At 36.2% G+C, this 24,049-nt stretch overlaps 1 protein-coding gene across 5 annotated transcripts in view; it reads right to left on the reverse strand.

Moving 5' to 3' along the window:
- The window catches only part of SNTG1 (syntrophin gamma 1), a 347,402-nt gene that overhangs the window by 101,650 nt on the left and 221,703 nt on the right, over positions 1-24,049 (reverse strand). For all 5 annotated transcript variants that reach the window (XM_033001088.2, XM_033001087.2, XM_033001090.2 and 2 more), the window contains 4 exons: positions 15,415-15,517; positions 13,940-14,022; positions 10,822-10,952; positions 2,410-2,539 (listed from right to left, as the gene is read on the reverse strand). In XM_033001088.2, coding sequence (XP_032856979.2) covers positions 2,410-2,539; positions 10,822-10,952; positions 13,940-14,022; positions 15,415-15,517 — 447 coding nt within the window. The remainder of the gene's footprint in view (positions 1-2,409; positions 2,540-10,821; positions 10,953-13,939; positions 14,023-15,414; positions 15,518-24,049) is intronic.

The raw sequence follows: 24,049 nt of genomic DNA on the forward strand, positions 1-24,049 counted from the left end.
TAAAATAATTCAGACTTTCTGGTCGAGACTAGTATGCTTTTTGTCAAAATAACCAGGCATTTCTTTGGCAGATTTATTCAGAGAAACTCTCTCTGGCCCCTCAAAGAGACCAGTGACAGTATATACATATATCCTTAGTTATCAAAGTCTGAACTTACCACCCTAAAGTCCCTTACCAGTCAAAGGAAAGAAAGACATGCCCTGAGGGAATTAATCTCATCATAAAACAGATGCTGAAAGTAAATCATAAGGCTCACTCTTCAAATGTTCTGCTTTAAGACAACTAAATTTAGGCAAAATAAATCCCACCCAAATCTAGAGTCCAAACTTGACACACTAGTAAAGGAAATGCTTTCAGAAACAATTTAGCTTTTATAGTCTGTCTTATTTTCATCTGCTTCCTTCTTTTTCAAAGGGTAGAGATGAGAAAGAGTAAGTTAACATTTCTATCAGCTACATGTTATTTAAATGGAACAAATTATTTTCCATAACCCATAGATAGAAATGTAATAGAAACTAAAAATCAGTCAATTTGTCCAAAAGTACAAGTAAAATCTTATACACTGTTTCTTTGGTACTGGATGCCACAGGAAGGGAGTATGATTGTGAGTAAATGTCTCTCTCAGAGGAAAAATGCTAACATCAACAGTATGTGTATGTCAATAACCATTTTGTAAAGAAAGAAAATATAGGGACCTCTAATCACGTCTAATCATTGTTTCAAGCAACAGTTTGGGGGTTTTTTACCTCTGTGTTTCCAACGCTTTCTATACTCACCCCATACGCTGTCAAATAACTAATTCTTTCTGGCAACCGACAATTTTAAAAAAAAAGGTATATTACAGAGAAGACAGTCTCATTGATTTCCATAAGCTCATATGGGCTATGAACAAATAGGACAGTTCTAAAAACCAATTCATGGATAATTGTCCTAGGTCCTAGTTCTCACTGTTATTTTACAGGATGTCTCTAGGACAACATAAATACAAAGATTGGCATAGCAGTTGTATAATTTACTATTTCCATTTTATAAAACATCTGATACATTGTTTCTGTATTTTATGAAACCTATTGCAGAATTATAAACTTCACTCATTTTTAAACTGAAAATATATCATGAGACAACAATGCATTACCAAAATTAAAGTTACACCAAACAACCATAATTATAGTCTCATCAGAGATACATAAAGTATTATCAGATAAAATTTAGGTGCATCTATCTATTGTTATAAGTAAACACACTGCTTTAGGTAGCAAGAATTATTAATAGTCCGAACTAAAGATGGCAAGAGAAAAAAATCAGAACCCTCATTTGTCAGGATGCCTAGTGAGACAAGGGAGGTTCTATACGGCAACAGAATTGTAAGGATGAATAAATAGCCATAAAGTTGGCTTGTATTGCGTGGAAGCTTGCAGATGGTGGATGAATTCATGTCTGTCAAGTTTTTATAATACAATGACTTTTACATATTGCTGCCAGATGGAACACAGTTTTGCATCTTGAATATAAATCTCCAAGAAATACAACTTCCTTCGCTGTGTTCCCTGTACTTGAAACAAAAGCAAATTCAGAGGCAGGTTTGGGAGGCTAAAGCAGATTTAAGGAAATTTGAGAAAATATAAATTAAGTCTTCAAGGGCTTACTTGTTGTAACTCAGTTCAAAATAATGGTGTTACCCATGTCTTCAGTATTTTTTGAGGAAAAACAGGAAAGGTATCATATAGACTTCTACGGGAAAAGCTACATGCCATCTATTAAATGCAAAATACATCTGAGGCAAGTCTAAAAGACCTCTCAAACGAGCTCACAAGTAGTTTGGCAAAACTTTTGCATAACATTTATTCTTACTTCAATAAAAAGAGATATCTAACCCACAAGATCAGATCATAAAAGTACAGTGCATGAAGGATAAATGCATTTAATATTTGCTGATAATGAACATCAGTATCTATACCACAGAAGCACCTTGCCATTCTCCTTGTGTTAAATGATACCTAAATAGACCTAATATCTACTTCAGATCTGATTATACCAGTCTTTTTATAGATGTGTTTTCTTAAACTATCAAGAAAGTACATAATTTTTTCTGTTATGTATGCTTACCCATCACACCTGGTTTTCTCATGTGTGTCTGGTCTTTGTTTCTAATCCCACCTGGTATTGCTAAGAAGTGAGTAACTCTGATAGAGATGAAGTGAACTATATGACTGCAGGGGAGAATATTTTCCCATTCAATGATTTCTCGCAAAGTCTGATTTGATGACAAACTTGAGTTGACTTCTCTCAGACAGCCTCAAGCATTGTTTATATGCAGATAATTCTCTGTGTGAACCCATTAGGCTTTTATGACAGTTATAATCAAATATGATTGGGAAACCTTCTGGCTTACTTGGATCCATACTTACATTGTGCTTTGTAAGGTTGGAAATGTTACTTGCTATTGCTTGTAGCCAGTCAGTACAGTCTTCAGCAGAGAGACACTGAATTATTCCACTGCAAACCCCATCCACAGCAATTACTTGGAACGCATTTTGCCTATAGACATGTCATAACAGATCAGGTCAGAAGAAAATTTCATCTGTTCTAGCATATCATCTTAACAATACTTGTAGGAATGCTTTTCTTTCAACTACAACGAAGGTCAGCCACTGAACACTGATAAATTGCTGTTTTTCCTGTTTTATAAATACCTGACATATTAAAGCGATCATGCTAAAAGGTCAACTCAGACTATATTAAGTTTCCCTAAAGCTATAGAAAAATTACATAGACTAGCTCCGCAGAAACTTGACCAGTACTGTGTGACTTCAGCAGCTAAATAAGTGAAATAGCTGATGCATACCAAAGAGTTAAGACTTTAGTAGTGCAGATTACAGAAAAGGAAAGTGTGCATTGGACATTATAGATAAACATTTGCAAAATTCAGTGGAATACCAATACCTTTTTCTCAACAACTTTTGCTTCATTTTTCTAATACATTGTTTAAACACAGTAAGATCCCTGTCTGGATGCCCCTTGTTGGCTGCTCTCGGTTACAAAATTTTGGTCCTCTTCTAAACTACTGATAGAAAAGCTGGAGAATCCAAAACTGATCATTCCAACTGCATTTCTGAATATAAGATCATTAGCAAAATACACTGGAATGCCAAGAGACATCCAATGACAAAAGCAGTTGTCACCTGGGTGTCTCTATCCCAGCACCAATCTGGGCACTTGCAAAATAATCTGTCATGCATTATAGACTGAATTTCCACAGCTGAGTGATGAGCAAATACAGAATAAGAGAAAATTTTCATATGTTAAAGCAGTAGCAGACTTAATTTCTTTAGTTAATAGCCTTCTTGGCTAACAGCATTTGGAAGGCTCATAGGTCTCTGGCTTCAGAACCAGAAAAACCTCAATATGAATCCATACCCCAGAGTAAGAGATAACTGAATATACAGAGAATACCAGGTTCCACTGCTGGCAATCTGCTATAAACCCATCCAGTAGCGATCAATTCATGGTTTAAAATTAAGTACATCATTCAGTTTCTTTGAGAATGGCTCAGGCAAAGTGAATGCTATCTGCAGTGTAAAACTGAGTATTACTGATGACAGTTTCTGACATCTCAAGACTGATATCCATTCTGCAAAGGTTGCTTTTTTTTTTTTTTTTTTTACCTCTTGATATTATATTCTAGTTGTATAGAATGTAGAGCTAACATGTATCTCTACCATAAAGGTCTTTGATGCATCAGTGTCAAGTACAGGCTTTTCCTTCAGTTAGGAGAAGCATTAAAAATGAATCAGAGCCATGCCTTTGCTTTCAGAGTCCCATCACGAGAACTAACACTTACAGGAGGATAAAGCAGATAATATCCTAACGTGTTCATGCAGAGACCAGTGGTTTATCTAAATCCATCAGCTAACTTATCAGTTTAGTTGCCTTTTCACATGGGTAGTGATTTTTCTTTAAAATCCCAAAGGTATAAATTGAGAGCTACTTCTTTCAATGTCTCATTTTCACAGTAATTCTGATAAAGTTTTTGAGGAAGATTTATTTAAAGCATCTTCAGGTAATATAGCTACCATTTATTTACTGTATCTTTTATTTTAAATGGCTACAAATATAAACAGTAAATTCTTCCAGAATAAAAATCAAAACAAGACCTTATATAAAGAGCATAGCATGATGTTCAAATATGTTTCTTATCCTTTTAAGAAAAATAGCATTATTTTCAGGACTCCCTTTCTTTCTACTCAGTCTACTGTAAACCAAAGTAGGAATCCAAAGAATCTGTTACTGTGTGACACCAATCTGCACAAGCAAAGAAAACCCAGTATGTTCCAGATTCAATCCTGATGCACAAATTTCCCTTACACTACAAAACCAGTGAATCTGATACATGTGGGGCATCAGACTGTTCCTACTGTTCCTAGGTATTTGATCTGTGCACATACAAAACCATTCATCCAGAATGTTCTTGCCCAAATACCAATAAGCACAGACAGTAAGAATGCATGGATACCTAATAAATTACTTCTGAATGTGTGTGAGCAGTAGATATACTTAGCCTTAGATTATTGTAATAGTATTTTATTTTATTATTCTACCAGCCAAACTCCATAACACCACACAATCCTGAAAAAAAAAATGTATTAAATGTGGTTTGTATTAAATAGAACAAATAGTAGATTAATCACTTTATAATACAGCAAAAAAGTTAAGATCAGATGAATTCTTATTCAACTACACATCTCAGGTTCTCTGTCTTCAGAATTCAAGTGTTATATTTGAAATTAATAAGCTTTCCAAGATTAACCTGAATGCCCTCTGGAATTTTATATGAATACCCTCTGGAATTCATGCATCTCAAGCATCCCGCTAGAAAAACTAGAATATGATTATGAGGTGTAATAATGTATGTGATAATTATATGATGTATTTCCATGCCAGCCTTCTCAAACTCCAAATCATAAAAAGTTATTGGGATTTATACAGTGAAAACAGCCTTGTAAATATTAAATACAGAAAAATTTAATTAATTACATTCCATTTAATCTTGCTTTCTTATATGATTTTCAATATACTTTCCTTAATGTTGCTCTTTATAGCAGTCTCTTTTAAAAATAATCTACCTTTCTCATAACAAATTTTGAAAGGGAGTCAGATTTTAAAACGTTTACACTAATTTAAAAGACTCTTAAAAACTGTCTTGCTAACAACATAAAATGTTGGTTCTATGTTTTTGGAAGAAAATGCCTCTTTCTCTGTCATATTTATACTGCATTTTTGTTTCATTTAAGTACTCTTACTGCCTCATATCAGACAGCATAGAAAGATACACAAAATAATTATCAGAGTAGATATTCAAGATTTGTGTATGAATTCAGGTTGGTTTGTTTGTTTTTTTTGGTTTTTTTTTTATGACAAGGTTTGAGTATGAATTCAGGTGTTGTTTTTTTTTTTTTTTTTTTTTTTTTTATGAATATTCTTTTAAATTTATTTTCTGGAAATTCAAATGTCAGGAATAACATTACTACCTAAAAATCTTTCTCTGTAATGTACAAGTTCTGTAATGTGCACGTTAAGCTTCTGTTTTATTGATGCAGAAGACTGAATTTTAAACCCCTAGACCTATGAATAGCTGAATATGTCCTAATTTTCCATGTGAGTAGTTCTATTCAATTCAATATCTTATCGGAAATAAATAGCAGAACAGATTTCAGATTTGACTGTTATGATTTTGGGCCCTTTATGCTTCATGCCCTTAATTATTTCTATTTCAACCACTCAACATTCAGCTGAAGGTTTTCACAGAATTTAATAAAAAAAAACTCCTGCATCTGTGGTGACTATATCCTGTTCCAATTCAATTCAGCCAATAAGTCACTGTAGTCTTTGGTTTACACCCTGACTCCCTGGGCCAGCTGTTGTTCCTCAATAGAACAAGGATCACACAGCCCAGTAAGTATGATTTTGTTATTATTAATCAAAACCTGCAGGCTGTTTTTAGCATCATAATTACCTAGTGATGAAACAACTATTGCCGAACCTGCTCTGTTTTCAGCTCTGTGAATATGAAAAAGGCTGGCAGACCTGGATAGTGTATTTTTAAGAAACAACAGCCCTTAGAATTAATTGAGGTTGTGGGAGGCTTTTGTGAAATTTTCAAATATTTGCTGAGAACCAATGAGAAGAAAAAAGGCTCAGATGAGAAACAATAAAATTCACCCCACACAAACCCTAAACTGAGGTTGAATACTCCTCTTCCTCTTGTTTCTGGGGGAGATAAGAAATCCACCCCTGAGGGCAGATGGTATCACTTGACCTAAGGACCCATAGAAACACTGGAAGGGTGAGCATAACAACAGATACTGGGGAGGTTCTTTCACACAGCAGTCTTTCCAGAAATATTAATGAAGATTTTCTGTATTAACTAGGCAATTTTACATGTGTTTGAATGGAGGAACAGGAAATTTTAAACTGCTAATTCCTGATGAAACGTCAGGATATAGCACAAGGGGAATTCAACCACCCTGATACCTGTTGGAGGGACAACACAGCAGCGCATAAACAATCCAGGAGGTTTGCTGGAATGCATTGATGGTAACTTCCCCCTCCAAGTGATAGAGGAGACAACAAGAAGTGCTATGATGGATGTTGTTCTCAACAACAAGGAGGGGCTGGTGGGGAAGCTCAAGGGAAGCCTTGATTGCAGTGACCATGAAATGGTGGAGTTCAAGATCCTTAGGGCAGTGAAGAGGGTGCACAGCAAACTCACTACCCAGGACTTCAGGAGAGCAGGCTTTGGCCTCTTCAGGGATTTGCTTGGTGGAGTACCATGGGATAAAGACCTAGATGGAAGAGAGGCCCATGAAGGTATCAAGGACCACCACCTCCAAGCTCAGGAACATTGCATCCTGACAAAGAGCAAGTCAGGTAAGAACTCCAGGAGGCCTGCACGGAGGAACAAGGACCTCCTGGACAAGCTCAGACATAAAAAGGAAGCCCACAGAGAGTGGAAGCAAGGACAGGTAGCCTGGGATGAATACAGAGAAACTGTCTGAGTAACCAGAGGTCAAGTTAGGAAGGCCAAAGCCCTGAGAGAATTAAAGCTGTCCAGGGAAGTCAAGGGCAAGAAAAAAAGCTTTTACAGGTATGTTGGTGATAAAAGGAAAACTAGTGAAAATGTAGGCCCTCTCTGGAAGACTTGGTCACCCGGGATACAGAGAAGGCTGAGGTACTCAATGTCTTTTTTGTTTCAGTCTTCACTGGCAAGTGCTCCAGCCACAGTGTCCAAGACACAGAAGGTAAATGTGGGGACTGGGAGAATGAAGAACTGCCCACTGTAGGAGATCAGGTTTGAGACCATCTAAGGAACCTGAAGGTGCACTAGTCCGTGAGACCTGATGAGATGAATCTGCAGGTCCTGTCAGAACTGGCAGATGAAGTGGCTAAGCCACTACCCATCATGTCTGAGAAGATGTGGCAATCCGGCAAAGTTCCATCAATCTGGCGACGTTCCTGCTGACTGAAAAAGGGGAAACATATCCCCCATTTTAAAAAAGGGAAATAAAGAAGGCCTGGGGAACTACAGCCCAGTCAGTCTCACCTCTGTGCCTGGCAAGATCACGGAGCAGATTCGCCTGAAAACTACGCTAGGGCACATGGAAAATAAGGAGGTGATTGGTGACAGCCAACATGGCTTCATTAAGGGCAAACCATGCCTGGCAAATTCAACGTCTTCCTACGACGGGGTTACAGCACTGGTGGATAAGGGAAGAGCAATTGACATCATCTACCTGGACTTGTGCAAAGGTTTTGATACTGTCTCACACAAAATTCTTGTCTCTAAATTTGAGCAACGAGGATTTGAGGGATGGATCTCTCATTGGATAAGGAATTGGCTGAATGGTTACAGTCAAAGAGTTGCAGTCAACAGCTCAATGTCCAAGTGGAGACCGCTGACGAGTGATGTTCCTCAGGGGTTGGTATTAGGACCGGTGCTGCTTAACATCTTTGTTGGAGACATGGACAGTGGGACTGAGCGCACGCTCAGCAAGTTTGCCAACAACACCAAGCTGTGTGGTGTGGTCAACATGCTGGATGGAAGGGATGCCATCCAGAGGAACCCTGAAAGGCTTGAGAAGTGGGCCCATGAAAACCTCATGAAGTTCAACAAGGCCAAGTGCAAGGTCCTGCACATGGATCTGGGCAATCCCAAGCAAAAATAAAGGCTGGGTGATGAGTGGATTGAGAGCATCCCTGTGGAGAAGGACTTGGGGATGTTGCTGGATGGAAAACAGACTGTGCACCAGCCATGTGTGATCACAGCCCAGAAAGCCAAGCATATCCTGGGCTGCAAAAAGAGAAGTATGGCTAGCAGGTTGAGGGAGGCGATTCTTCCCCCTTACTCCACTCTTGTGAGAACTCCACCTGGAGTGTTGTGTCCAGCTCTGGGACCCCTCAAAATACGGACATGGACCTGTTGGAGCAGGTCTGGATGAGGGCCCTGAAGATTATCATCTTGGTGGCTGGATCACCTCCCTTATGAAGACAAGCTGAGAGAGTTGGAGTGGTTCAGTCTGGAGAAGAGGAGACTTCAGGGAGATCTTATTGCGGCCTTCCAGTACTTAAAGGGGGCCTAAAGGAAAGATGGGGAGGGACTCTTTGTCAGGGAGTCTAGTGATAGGACGAGGGGCAATGGTTTAAAACCGAAAGAGGGTAGATTTAGATTAGATGTAAGGAAGAAATTCTTTACTGTGAGAGTGGTGAGAAACTATAATAGATTGCCCAGAGAATCTGTGGCTGCCCCCTCCCTGGAAGTGTTCAAATCCAGGTTGGATGAGGCTTTGAGCAACCTCGTCTAGTGGAAGATGACCCTTTCCATGGCAGGGGGGTTGACACTAGATCTTTAGGGTCCCTTCCAACCAAAACCATTCTATGTTTCTATGATTCTGTAACACACTATTCTTCCCAGACTCACATCTAAGCTGGCAGACAAGAAGACTACATAGCAAATCCAAAGTTTATTTCAATTAGTAAGGCCTCACAGTCTCACACATTATAAGTCTTTTGTGCTTATTTTAACAGTTAATGTTTCTGATGGGTTAGAAGATGAAGTAATGGAGAAACATGCTCTATAACTGTAGACAGCTGTCCTCCAGTTACTGACTTACAAGATAGAACTCACAGAATTTTCTGTATATAAAGATGATAAATTAATCCACACAAAACCTAGGTATTTAAACCTTTTAACAAGTATGATCTTATTTTTATACTACGCCTTGTTAGATTTTGTAGGTACTTTCTTTTATATTTAAATGCATAACACTTGAAAAATTGTAATCATTCCAGAATATTCTGTCTTCTTTTCTGATTTCTTCTGACTTACTAGGATAATATGAAATTAAATGATGACAAGTTGAAGGTCTATATGATATAATAAATTTCAGCCTGACTATGGGCTTTGGAGAGTTTCCCCAGTAGCTGGGAGTCAAAATGGCAATGAAATTAAATGTTAATCAATGCAATGTAACACATATGGGAAAAAATAACCTTAGCTATAAGTAAGTAACAAAGAACCTATAAACACTGAGGAAAGAAATACGCGAGTTACTACAGACAGTGCTCTGAAAATCATCACCTCAGTGCTCAATGACAGTCAAAAGTATATTATGAAATATTAGACAAGAATGGAGAAAAAAAAAAACATCAATATGTCCTAATATAAATCAAGAGGTATCCTCTTTACAGTCCTGATCACCTTGTCTCATAGAAGATATATTTGAATTACAAAACCAACAGAGAATAACAAGGATGATTAGAGCTATGGAAGGTGTTTCCTAAAAGGAAATAACAATAGGGATCTTTCAGACTGGAAAGCAGAGGACAGTAATCTGAAGTTATAAAAATGCAAATCAAGAATGCTTATTTAGCCCAGAGTCTACCCTCCTCTTCCCCCTGGGTGCCCAGATACCTGTGCTTGAGGCCAGCTCTGCCATGGCGTGACCATGGGATGTGTGATCAGGCTGCTGTGAAAGAGACTGAGTAGGGGATGTGTCCCCCCCTTCACTCAGGAGCTGTGTATCAGCTCAGTCTCTTACCCTTGGTCCTCGTCTGAGTTTGGCTGCGGCTGTGCCTGTGCCGGGACATGTATCCCACTGATTCAGATCTGAACTGTGGGCTGATTTCCCAGCAGGACCCAAGCCCCACCACACTATGATGGACTCATCTGAAGACCACCCCTGGGCCTGCTCTTCTCCTCCACTCAGGGCGGTTGGGCAGGGCCCTTGTCTGCATGGACATTGCCTTGTCCAGCCTTGCTGTCACCCTCTGCTCTTTGTTCGCCTTCCTCATGGGGCAGCCAACAATTGCTGCTCCCAAACAACAAGATTATTTCACCCAGTGAAGTTATCAGGTGAGAGATTTGACACAAAGAAAAGGAAATACATTTTAAAAACGTAATTACATTGCACAGCTCCATGTCACAGTGCATTACAAGAACCAAAGATATAAAAAAAAGCATCTCAGAAAGAAGTTTTTGAGGACAGGAGCATTGGTAGTTACTAAATATGATGACCTATGTGCAATCTCAATCTGAGAAGGATGCTGAGCACTAAGTGTATTTTCCCCACATACCTGGTCCTGGATGACATCAGAACAGAATATGGGCCAAGGTAGACCTAGGTAGACCTTTAGGAAAGCTCCTGTGTTTCATATCTCTGACAACCGTTGTGGAACTAATAATGCCATTCATCTAACAAGACAACTCTCTAAGGCTTCTATGTGTCAACCAAGAAGTCAAGTTTCAACTTTTTGAACTTCTTTACCTGCACAAATCTGATCCCGGAAGGTACTGGGAAAACCGTGAATGAAGAAGTGGAATTAATCGGAGATCACACCACCTTTTTTCCCATCTAAGTCCTGGGGATGCTGGCCATGAAGAACATGATAATGTATCCTGAAAAACATTAAAAAGTCCTTCTCAATTTTGGGCTTCATTATAAGTACTCAGAAGATTTGGAAAGAAAGAGGTAGACTTCAAAGACTTTATATTTCATTTGGCATTGTGCTCCACTTTCCCCAAATCATCTGGTGTCAGTTTTAGCTAGCACTGGAGAGAGTCTGAACTTTTTCTCACAAGTGAAATAAATCTATATAAACCTCAACATCAATATGCTTCGAGGAAGTGTGAGGAACAGTATTCTAAAAACCTAGGGAAAACAGATTGTGTTCTTTATTTGAAATGACTAGTCATGAATAGAAGTGAATGTTTACTATGTATCACGTCATCTGCTACTAGATTTATACCTGTACCCTAAATAAAGGAGATCTCGAAATTATTCACTATATAACCATAACTCGGTTGTTTCCTCTGGCCCCATACACATTTACATACATGTCTCTTCTCCTCAATCACCTCAAAACCTGGTAATTGTGAATGGGATTTAACATGTGATGAAGATTGTTTAGTCAAAACTACATGTTTATGATTAATATTTTTTTACCTATTTACACAAGACATTACTTATATAACAAAGAATGAGTATTTAAGTATCTACAGCCTAGTTTCACCAATATTTTTATAGAATACAGATTTGAACGTGAAATGCTTATAAAAAGTGAAATGATCAATATTTATTTTTAAAAACATCTTTTTCTTTATAAAATGCTTTACAAAATGGTGCTAGTGATGATGTTCTTTTTCTGAAGCAGCATGATTCTCACTGAAATATATGTAGTACTACTTTTAGTATATCAGTATTTTAGTATAGTAAAATTTTACCTGCTGATCCTGTATCATTTACAATTTTTTAATCTCAGACTTCATGTTTTTTGTTACCTATATCTCCTAAAAAATAAATATTATAAAAATTAAGTACACCTTGTAATTTGCATTATGGAATTCTAAAGCTTTGCCAACTTGAACTTCACTTTTACATATAAATTCATATATCTTTTATGTATATAAAAGACCATTATGAACATCAATTTATCTGAACAGCAGGATTTTCATAAGTAGCTTTACTTATTTAAAACATTGAATATCTGGTGAAATATTCTATAGATTCAATCCAAATAAATACCTGATTGGCTAGGAAGACTAAGCTAGGACATAGTTTTGAACATTGTCTTGAACTTTTAACATTTTCTGTCTGCTTTCAGGAACCTTTTTTCAGCTGTGATTGAAATTGAGGAAAAAGCTGAATTGTGGCAAAAACTTTAGATGCAAACTCTAGGACTAGATCTGGCTGCAATAGAAATGTTAACCCTGCCTTTAGACTGCATAATTCTGAACTGTTGACAAAAGCCCCAAACCAGTCCTGTCTACTCCAAATTCTGAGTCAAAAGTCTGCTTCATGTGAATCACCAAGGATATAAACTAAGGAATAGACTATTGCCGTAAGTCATAATGGATTCTAGAGAATATTCTCAGAAAAAGGAAGGACCATGACATAAAGAGTTGCACATAACTTAGGAATTCATACAGAGGTCTGATTAGGTTTTATGAATCATTCTATTCACATTACAGGTGAACATCCGAGCTAAGAACCACACCCTGGTCTTCATCAGAAGAATTTAATTTAGGGTGAATTATAGACTCATGATGTCTGATTGTATTATTTAAACTGAGATAGAAAAATTTGGTTTCAGTAAATTCTTATAAGTTTAAACAGAAATTGTAGCTAATTTAGATCAGTTTTGACACCTGCAGAAATAGGATTCACAAAGGGAAGCACGGTTTTTATCCTAAAAGCCAAATTAGAAATGAAGTAACTAGCAAAATAAATTTAGAATCTGCTGCAACTTTTCTACATGCATACATATATGCATACATGCATATATATAGAGACTATTGAGCTAAGTCTGATGTTGTTGAACTCGTGAGATATATATATATATTTTTTTTTTTCTTGACCTGCATTAGATGCCCATTTTACTGGTTTTATCCCATTTTTATGAATTCCATCTACCACAGAAGTGCATAAATCCTAAACGTTATCCAGATTATAACCAGGTTTACAATCTGTGCTACTGACTTTTAAGTCTCTGGGCACTTATTTAAAACCTTTACCAGTGAAATATGAAACAACAATAAAACAAACCAGAAATTATAACCAGCCAGCAAAGTCTACAAAACAATGCTTACATTTTTGGTAGGTTTTTGTTTGTTTGTTTGCTTGTTTGGTTTATTTTTTTTTTTTTTTTAATATAGCTGTAATAATTATGTTATTGGTTTACTTATTCAGTGCTTTTTATTTTTTCTGAGTATTTTTACCTATCACAAAGCCAAGTACACATCAAAAACTCCTTTAGAACTATATAAAATAATGGTAAATTTTAATTTCCTGGTTAAGAAAACTATTAAAAGCCCCTTGTTGCACTTCAAAGGCATCTTTTACTAAAGATCAGACATCTGTAGCATTTAATCCTAAAGAGACTTTGCTCCATAATGCTATCATTCTTCATTAAGATTTTAAGTGTAAATTACTAGAAGTAAAATGTTCTCACCTTAAAAATAGACAAAAGCATGTACCTAAATCATCCTTTTCCAAAAGTTTTAGATGATAAATGGGATAAACCTAATAGAAAAATATTTGGAAAAAGTCTTTTACCTTTTCTTTAAATATTTTCATTTTAATAATTTTAACTCCTATGCTTTGGAAACAATCTAGAAGAAAAAACTTTTGCAAAATCCTTATTGCATTGCCCAGATAAAAATAGTAATCACATCTATCAAGGCACAATCTCAGATGGAATAATCTGTCATAGATTAATTTGCAGCCATAATATCAGGCAAATCTTTCTGCCCCATATAGAACCGTCTATCTCCAGTGTTAAGTAGAGCTCCTCCCATGTTGCTGTCCTTTATTAGTTACTTCCACTTCGCTATTAGAGTATGATTATTCCCCTGGGTAATTCCATCAAAGAAATAGAAGCTCTTACCGTGTTGTTGGGATGGTAGTTGAGATGCAAGCCGCTGTCACACAGGGGAGAGGATGTGCCACTGCTTTGGTCACTGGGGGCACCTAATACAAACATGAATACACCAAAAAATCTTCATTAATCTATAATGCTATGATTCAAATTTGTGTATATCTGAATGCATGTATTCCCCTTCTCCCCGTAGTTTTGCTGTATTTAACATTCAATTACTTTCTCCATTCGGCCAGTATCTGTCTTCTGGTTTGAGCTGAATGCCTTTTTAAGCTGAGTGGAGGCTCAGGAATCCCCCTCCTGATGCTTTGATTAAAAGACTTAATCATCTGTTTAGTAAGAAAAAAAAAAAAATAAAAAAAAAACCAAAGGGTTTTGCAAATTTTATAATAAAAGGAAAGTGTGTACTTTCTTGCTTGATTTTCACTTGAGGGAATTAATCAGATAAGGCTTTTGCTACTCTTGATGAAGTTCACAGTTCTAACTGTTCTTGCAACAGTTTAGGAAATTGCAGTGCTATACCTCAAAAGTAAGGTGATAGGATCGATGAAAATGCATCTTTGTGTGCATTACCCAGGGTAATCTGTGGTACCACAACCTTTCGTAAAAGGGACAAATGTACTGGGATACATTTTTATTTAAGAATATGGTATTCTAAATTTTCTCGTCTCATTAAAATGTAGCACCTAGGCAAAAGATAAAGACAATATTTCAACAAATGATTGCAAAAATTATTATTTCATAATTTAGTTTATTCAGTTCCTACTAACTTAAAATCAAAGGCTAAAAGTATTGAATTCAAATATTTATTGTTCTGTTTTGCTTAAAAATTAAGCAATTCATTTTACCCTCTTAGGAGCAAGAAGCAGAAGGAAAGCAGTGGTGACAAAAGGCACAGGCTGACATATAAATATGCTAAGATACATTGCAACTGTCTATAATTATGCACCCACACTTATGATTTAATATAATTAAAGGAAGACAGCTGTCTCCATATGTGTCTCATGAGGCTAGTTGACTAAAACTCGGTTGGACTTAAACAAAATACTAATTATCCCAGAGTAATTTATTTGTAGGTAGACAGACAACTCCACCAAAGCCTCTGAATTTTAAACGGTAAAGTTAAGACCTCTAACTATACACACAAAATCTCATTTTCATATTTACAAAACAAAACTCTTTCAAACTAAAATGTTATCCAATGCTTCCTGAAAAATTGCTTTTAAATACACTGCATCAGGATGTGAGTTACTGTAAACTAATGTAATTCCACCGTTTTACTTGCAACTTTGCTGGTTCATACCAGCCAAATGCCTGGTGATCTGTTTTTCAAGCAAACTGCAATGCAAGCAGCTCATAGTCAGATAGCAATGTTGGCCACAAAGGCTGCTGTCAATCACTCTCGATGCACAGTAGGTTCAGAAGCTGCAAGTGTTCATGAGCTCTGAATTGAGTTTTCTTTTAGCCAGGTAATAAAGGCTTACATGCACAATCTTCGTTCAGGGGCAGTTTGAGAAAAGCAGGTGCTCTTTTCAGAAAGGACACAGTTAGGGTCACTTCTTCCCCTGCATTGCGAAGGACCTGAACCTGGAAGAGAAACAGAGACAGGAAACCTTGAAATAAAAGTATGACTAAAATGCATCACCAAATGTGAACAATGCTACGCTTCTTTCACATAGCAGAACGTAACTGCTTAGTATTTTATTGCAATGACATTTTTTTAAAAAAGAAAGCAAGTTGTAAAGCTTGCTATATGCCTGTCTGCCGTGTTTCTAGTCGCGCATAGACTAGGGGTGGGGTGCACTGGCCTCCTGTAATAGCACTGGCTTTGCCCTGTGCTCTTGCACAATGTGCTCCCTGACAGTGTTCAGCTGTGCACCTCCTTCTTTCAGATCTGGCATCATCCACACTAGTATGTCTGCATAAAAAAGAATTAATTTTTTTTCCCCCTGAGGTTGTCTCATAAATCTCCAACCAAAACAATAGCAGTAGTTTCTGCAGCTGTGCCATAATCCTATGCGTAAATCTTTCCAACAGCCAGAGTTAAATTTAGCCAAAGCGCTCCAGCATGGATGAGAGACCTAATCTTCCTTACAGCCACAGAGCACCTATTTTAAGCTTTAAGCCTTAGATAAGCAGAAGCTTGGGTTTTGCCAAAGGGCATCTTGCATTTTGGCCATAGGAATGTGGAAATCACCTATCCACCTGTGAATGCTTTTAGCCTTGCTGTACTCTCCCTCAACTGCTCCTGCAGCTCCTGTTCATGCTTTTAGCTGTTGTGTGGTAGGGCTGGTAGACATCTCAAGGAACACAGAAGAGAAAAGGAACCCCAGGCACCTCCCCAGAATGGCACAAAGGAGGCACAAAAGCACCTAAGCAAAATGCTATGCTTAAAAGTGGAGGAGTAACATCTGAATCAGTTTATATCACGAGATCCAAGGAGCATCAGGTCACACAACTGTTTCAGAGAACAATCATTTCCTGTTCTTCTGGCTCTGTAACTTGAAAACTCTTCAAGGGTTGATTTATTTTGCGCTTATGAAGACAGAAGGTTGCACCATGCCTCTGTCTGAGTGACTGCACTCATACTGTGCAGAGAGCCAGCTCACCGGGAGCCGCACTTGGAGAGCTGCTACACACACAGAGACATATTAGGCAAATGTTTTAAACTAGCATGTATCTGCTCTCTTTCTCATGTGTTTTCATGGTAGCTGGGTAACACACAGGTAAGCTTTCTATCATGCTGTTTCCTGTGAGAAAGCCTTGTAAATAATTTACGGAGATTTGTTATTCCTTAATCTATGCTTATCAACAACCTATGCTACAGATTAAGTAAACATGCATCTCTATATGCAGGGATGCTTTTAAACGGAATCACTGCATTACATTAAGATAACTTAAAGCAATTCTTCAAGAAAAAATGTCAATTTTTCCTTTAAACACAATATTTCATACACCACACTAGTTGCTGCAGAGGAGTAACAATATGACAGAATATTTAATTCAGTATCTGAAATCCATTCTGAAATTTTAGGCTCTTTACTGTTTAAAATAACACAGTGGTTGTCAAGGCACAATTTGCAATGTAGTATGTATTTATATGTATGTGTGTAACTACACACATTCACATCAAAACAAATTTCATTAACTTAACCTGCATGCCAAAAACTTCATCTGTAACATGAGCACTTGCCAGTTCTGATGTGTTTTATACCTTAGAATTCATAAGTAGTACTTATTTAATAGAAAGAAGATGACTTGCAATCCGCAGAACAGTAGATCAAGACTACGAAGTCCTGAGTTGCATCAGAAAAACCGTACCATATCCTCAGCCTTCATAGAAAATTCACCTTTCTCCTCTCTCACGTAGCAGTCGCACAGTTCAGAATAGTCACAGACAAAGCAGAAACTTACAGACTCAAAACAACATATGTATAGAAAAAATGCAGCAAAAAATCAGCTACCTTCTGCCTTTTTAAAATTTTTTTACTCAGAAATAGGGAAGAAATAAGTGGAGAAGTTACAGCATTACCAACTTTAATTTATCTAGTCACCTTTTAAAATACCTTAGAATAAGTGGATATTATTTGTGAAAGATGCTGAGACAGTAATCTGCCCCTGAATCTTTCTTCTTCCAACAGTAGAACAAGTCACGAGTCTATGTGATTTCATTTGATGATACATTGTTCTGTAAAGGCTAGAAGTCACCATAAGTAGTCTACTCTGACCTTTTTCTCTAACCTCTCTCTCCCACAAACTTCTTTATCTCATAGGATGAGGAATTTAAGCTGGCACACATTTTAGTTGAAATTAGCAATACTTATTTCACTGAAATGTATTTTGGAGTGTATGAAGCCTGTAATCCGGGAAGTGACTAGATTTTGACATGCAGAATAAAGACTAAAGAGAGATAAAAGTTTAAAAAAGAAAAGTACTCGGTAATGATTACAACAAAGAGGAGATGCGCCATTGATCCCATTTTACTTACTTTCTAGTCATTAACAAAGCCATTCTAGGAAATAAGCTTAGGTGAAGAAAATGGTATTTTTAATTAAATTTATTGTCTTTTTGTAGCTTTCAGTTGAAAGCTATACTGTTATATTTTTGCCTTTATTTTACATAAGAAATGAACAATTACTAAACTGTTTTTAATCAAGTATGCCTTATAAGAGGCATTTACTCTGTCCTCACTCAACATATACACCATGCCATACTGTCGTTCCCCCGTGCAGAAAGAGAATGAGGTAAAATAGGAAATAGACTCTTACTGAAGAATGTTTTCAGTGGTATACCAGAACAACTCATGTTCTTGAATGGAAAATTAGTAACTTTTAAAAAAATGACAACAGCCACAATTAATGTGACCAACTGTTATGAAGAGTTATGTCTATGAAAAAAACCCACTTGAAAACCGGGAGTCAGTTTGTCTGGAAGATATAATACATTATGAATTTAAAGAGTTGTACAATTATTTTCATTAAACGAATTATACCAATACTCACAGATGCTGGCATATTATTTCTTCTGTCTTCCTCATTGCCTAACATCAGTTTAGATCAAAACTTTACAGAGGTATTTTGGTAAAAGGAAGACTGTGTGAATGTAAATGGATTGCTTGTTCAGATTTGGAAAATGTACATTCATGAAAAATGAATTTGTCTGCATAAGTACATACCTGTGGACCTGAAGAATTGGTAGCATTGTCCACTAACGAGGCAGTAATGAGCTTTTACCACTGAAGACAAATCATGAACATGCTAAAGAAACCAGTTGTCAATCATGAAATAATTTTTAGTTAAAGAAATAAATAGATATCTGCTCAGCCATCCTGCTCTCTTACTTAGAAGAAAGCTCCCTCATATTTATTGTGTATATGTTGCCAATATCTTGTCAATCAAGCACTGTCACTGCCAACATATGTGCTCATTATTTCTGGCAGTGATAATTCTAAAAGTACTTCAAGGTTACTTTCAAACATAAGGGAGAAGTAGACTGTCTAAATCCTTTATTCATCTTTTTCAGAGCTACTGCATATTTTCTGATTTATAAGGAAACCTTAAAGCCAGGTTGATCAGAGTAACTAATTTCAGGTTCTTTTATGAGCATCATCACATGTTGTATGCATGATAAAAATGACTGAAGACTGAAAAGCTAGGGACTATTTTCTACTTCCTGCGAATAACTAAGATCTCTTAAGAATCTGCAGCCATTTAGAAGACTTTCAGGATTTTTCTCATTTTATAATGTCCACTTCCATATTTTCATATAATTATGCTAAATTCCTTAAATTCGTGATAAGTTAGTCCACAAATTAGGAAAAGGTGTGTTTTGGTTTGGGATTCTTTTCCCCCATTCAGGGGTAAGGCGTAATTTAAATAGTAAAAATATAAAACTGGAGATCTTGATTCACTGAAGGTTGCAGAGTGGCATTAAAGTGGTGCCACATTTTTTTCAATAGATTAAAAAACCAACAGGTTACTGGAAAAGGATACTAATTTTATTCCACCCTTATTTCTTATTCTACAGAACTATGTCTGGATCTTCCAAAAATAAATTTTACTAGGTATACTCCAGACAATTACTGACTGATCACTGATTTCCATGATGATCCATCCCTTGCAAAAATATTCCAGCACTGGGTAGAATATAACTAACATCCGTCATCTTGTTAAAGTTAACTATTTACTTGTTGAGTGACTAGTCTGCCATTAATTGCTTTCTCTTAAAATACAAAGTGTCTATTTTAAGAAACATTGTTTCTATAATGACTGTACAATCAAATCACCAAGGATAATGCTAGCCACAAATTACTATTCTTAGTAGTCCTGGAACAGAATTAGATCCTCATCCCCACTGTGTATAAATGCTAAAAAATTTTCAATATTAACAAAATGTAGCTGTATAAGAGATTTTCAGTTCATTACTCTAATAATGAAGGCATTCATAAATTTACATCAATTAAAAATATACATATAAATAAACATTTGCCCTAGTATGTGAGAAGATATAGATGGACCCAACTTCTAAAAAGTGAAAAATACACATATTTTTGGAAGAAACATTAATTTTGAAAAAATATAGAATCATTATTTCAAAAATTTCAAAAGAAAAATGCAGGAAGTTCCTAAGAATTTTTTTAGCATATATAAAGAGTTTGGTGAAGATGAGGTAAATTCTTAGTGCTAATTCCATTGAATATTTGCCTCACAAAAATTTAATTCAGTAGTAGACCTAGCATCTCTATAGTTTAACAAGATTATATCTCCCCACTGTAAGCCATGGAAAAACTCCTGTTGAAAGAGTTGTGCATCTCTGCATTTCACCTGACAATTTCTGAAGCACTGCATCCCAGACTGCAGAAAATGCATCACCAAGCACCGTTAAAATGATTTGCTTGTTCTCTCTATCATTGAGAGGTAACTATCTGCTTTATTTCCAGACGCTGTACTGCTTACTCAAGATGTATGCTTTTTTCTATAAAGTCCTAGATTTTTAATTTTTTTGAGATCTTCTACAAAGCCTCCAATTTCAGGCATATGAATTCACCTAACTGTATCAGTTTTTTATTTTAATAGTTAACCACGAATAGTAGTAACAATGTGTTGATGCAGATGTTGTATGGATTAAATAATGAAAAGATATTTAGTATTGCTGTTAGTACTTAATTTAGTTTTCCTTTTTTAAATTTAATCTAGTGAGCAATACTAGCTATTGATTCGTTGGTACACAGTGTCTAATGAAGTCATTCCTGTAACAGGAAGAACTGTGACACTGAAAAGTCTTAACACCTCCTCATCAACAATATGTATTAAATTCCTCCTGATTTAGAAATCATATATATATTTCATGTAGAATGAGTTAATCTGAAAAGAAGCACACACACATGAACATTAAATATTGTCAATAAACTTTCTTATGCAAAGCATCAACTTATTACCAGTGGTATCAAGAATTTACTTCTACCACAAATAGCCCTCTATAAAGTTAAGATATTCATGAGTGAAGTGAGACAGGCAAAAATAAGTTGTGCTTGTCTGAACTAGTAACTGTGTGAAATAGTGAAATTAGAAGAACCAGTGTTTCTGGAGCAACAGTGTCTATATTTCCACTAAATTACTGTAAAGACTCCAAGGGGGTCATCTGAAGAAGTTAATTTTATGGGGATGTGTGATATTGCTGAATAAAATCTCTACATAATAATAACAACACTAGTCTGAATGTTTAATAATGTCTAAAGTTATACTGTCTTTTAATTTTATAAAACCTTTTAAGGTCACGGTTCAAGAAAACATTTCTGCATATGCTGAAGTCTCTATTCAGGAAAGCACTTACACATGAAGTCCCTCTGACTTCAGTAAGTATTCTTTCCCGAATAAGACTCTAAAGCCCCTCTTAAATTACCAGTGGAATTTACCCACCAATGAAGTGGTAAAGATTTAAAATAAAAGACTTATATAGTCTCTAAGATCTGTGTTCTCCTGAACTGGAATAAATTCCACTTTTCAGTGTGTTTTAAAGGAAAATTCAGTTCTTCGATGAATGCCTTGATTTATAAACATACAGAGGGAAAAAAAAAAATAAATAAAATGGAAGACTGCTTCTTAATCACTGTGCAGAGGTACAGAATGTATCAAGTCCACCAGCAGATGCCACAACATGCATTTTGGTACAATCACATAAAGGTCCAAAGCTAGAAGGCTCAGTGCACGCAACTGTCTTGAGTTATTTTTATTTTAAATATCAACCATTTTATTCAGTAAAAGCCATGTAGCTATACAGAATATGTTAATTAAAACCACATCACTGTATGTGGCGTTTTTAATTGCTATGATCTAATATTTATCATGGTATTTGCCAACAATGAAAGTTAGTCAACAAATATAATAGTAAAAACTACCAAAGCTTTTTTTTGTTCAGAAAGTTTCTCTTACTGATATACAGAGAAAACTAGAACACAATTTTATGACAGCAGTTCCTACTCAGGCTGCACAATTTACAGTATACTTTGGACCATAATTTGACATTATCATAATTGTAGGTTTTAATTGTTTGCTGTCAGGTTCCAGGACCTGTGTTAGATATTTAGATACAAACCCAAATGGGCTGTGCACTAGAATTGGGAGCTTCCTCAAACAAGGCCAAAGGAAATGCAGGGCAGAATAGTGCACAAGCTGAGGATGCATGGAGACATGCCCTTCTATTCAGAACCCTCTTCTGCATGTATCTTGCTAAAAGCACTGTTTTAAAAAAGTGCAGGGGGTTGTAGCAAGATTATTAGTTACAGAAAAGATATGCTACTGAGCCTACCACTAAGTAACTATTCTGAAAAGTGCCAGATAGAGGTTTATGGCTTCTCAAGATGACACAGGAATGGAATTGAGGTAGCATGCACTCAGTGAATGCTCCAGCTATGAAGGCACTATACAAAAGATCATTTCAGAGAAACGTAGAGATTCAGGGTCTGATGCTTTTTGACAAGTCCCATCAGACTGACCACTTAGAAACAAAATTATTCTTGATTCCAAGTGACAGCACTCATTTAAGCTAGGCCACCAGGTGGTTTATCAGATGGACACCATTGTACCAGTCATCATACAGCTATACCTCCTTCATTGATTCTTGTCCTACTTGTCTTCACAGGCTCATGGGCTTCAGACACAGGTATCAGAACATACAACCTCAAGACTCATGTATAAAGCATTAGGAGAAAACTAAGTGATCCACCTTTAAAAATAGACAGAATTCATCATGTTTCAAGCCTACATGAAAAGTATGCTATTTATATTAGCTGACACTAAGAGACAGAGTTTCCTTCATAGGAAATGACTGAAATAATCAGATATAAGCAACATGAAGTGTAATGAGGTGGTTGGAGAAAAAGATTAATTTCACAAATAATTTATTGGAAACATAATTAACTCACACACAGAGTAAGAATCATCAGGCAATAGAGGACCAAATATAGGTCACACAAAGGACACAGACTCCTGTCAGTTCTTTCTTCAATGCAGTTCCAAGGTAAAAAGAATATTGTCACTTCAGTGATATATTTACAATCAAGTTGGAAAAAAGAATCTGGTTTTAAACTTTTAAGTCTCACACTTGGGGAATGGAGTACTTACAAGTTTATCTAAGATATGATGACACCTTTCTGGAAATCTTTAAACTTTCCTGTGCTCCCCAATCAACACTAAAATGTTTAGTAATCTTTCCATCAGAATAGCAATAGACCGCCACTAATCTTTAGTAATCTTTCAGTCAGAATAGCAATAGACTGCAATTAATGCTTAGTTGCATGTTTATATTTTCAAAAGTAATATAGCTGTGCCTCAGCAAAATGTATCAATGCAAACACCTAAGGAAGAAAAAAAAAAAAAAAAAAAAGTACAAGTCTACCAAGAAAAGTCTGCAGCATCTTCCTGTTCTTTCATTAATCTTAGCATCATTAATAAATACCACCCATAAAAATATTGCTTTAAGTTCTTAATTTGCATTCTTAGGTCATGTAACCTAATTCTGAAATCTGTTTCATTAAAGACTGCACTTACTGGTCATCACAGTTCATATTAAATAACTAGAAGGCCATTACTCCAATACAGAAAGTATGAAAAGCAAGGAATTAGAACTTGATAAAATTTTAAGTCTATCAAAAGTGGGAACACAGTTCCCTGGATTCCCTGACCATAGGCAACACGGGACACCATAGGTCTCTAACTGAAACATTTCATACCATATTCTGGAAAATGAAAACTATGAATTCCTTATATAGATTCCAACTCTGATGCATTATTTACTGTGATCTGTCAGTATATTCTTTGAATCATCCCACATGAGCTTCAGATTGTTGTTTCTAATGCAGATGTTGATTCTAACAATGAGTCTTGCTAATGTTTCCCAACCTATATTCCATGGACTACTATTGGTCTGGGACAGTGGTCCATAGAAGAAATAAATACACAAAGATGCATTTATTAGCCATTCAGCTCTACATTACATGCAGTTACTCATGACTAGAAAATACCTATGAAAACACACCAGAAAAAAATAATTCAAAGAATCAGAAGACACCAACCCAAACCCAAAGTTTCACAAGTTTTTTTAGTGTCTCTATATGTAGTG

This window comes from Tyto alba, unplaced genomic scaffold, assembly GCF_018691265.1.
Source record: "Tyto alba isolate M040663 unplaced genomic scaffold, T.alba_DEE_v4.0 Super-Scaffold_27, whole genome shotgun sequence".
Classification (NCBI taxonomy): domain Eukaryota; kingdom Metazoa; phylum Chordata; class Aves; order Strigiformes; family Tytonidae; genus Tyto; species Tyto alba.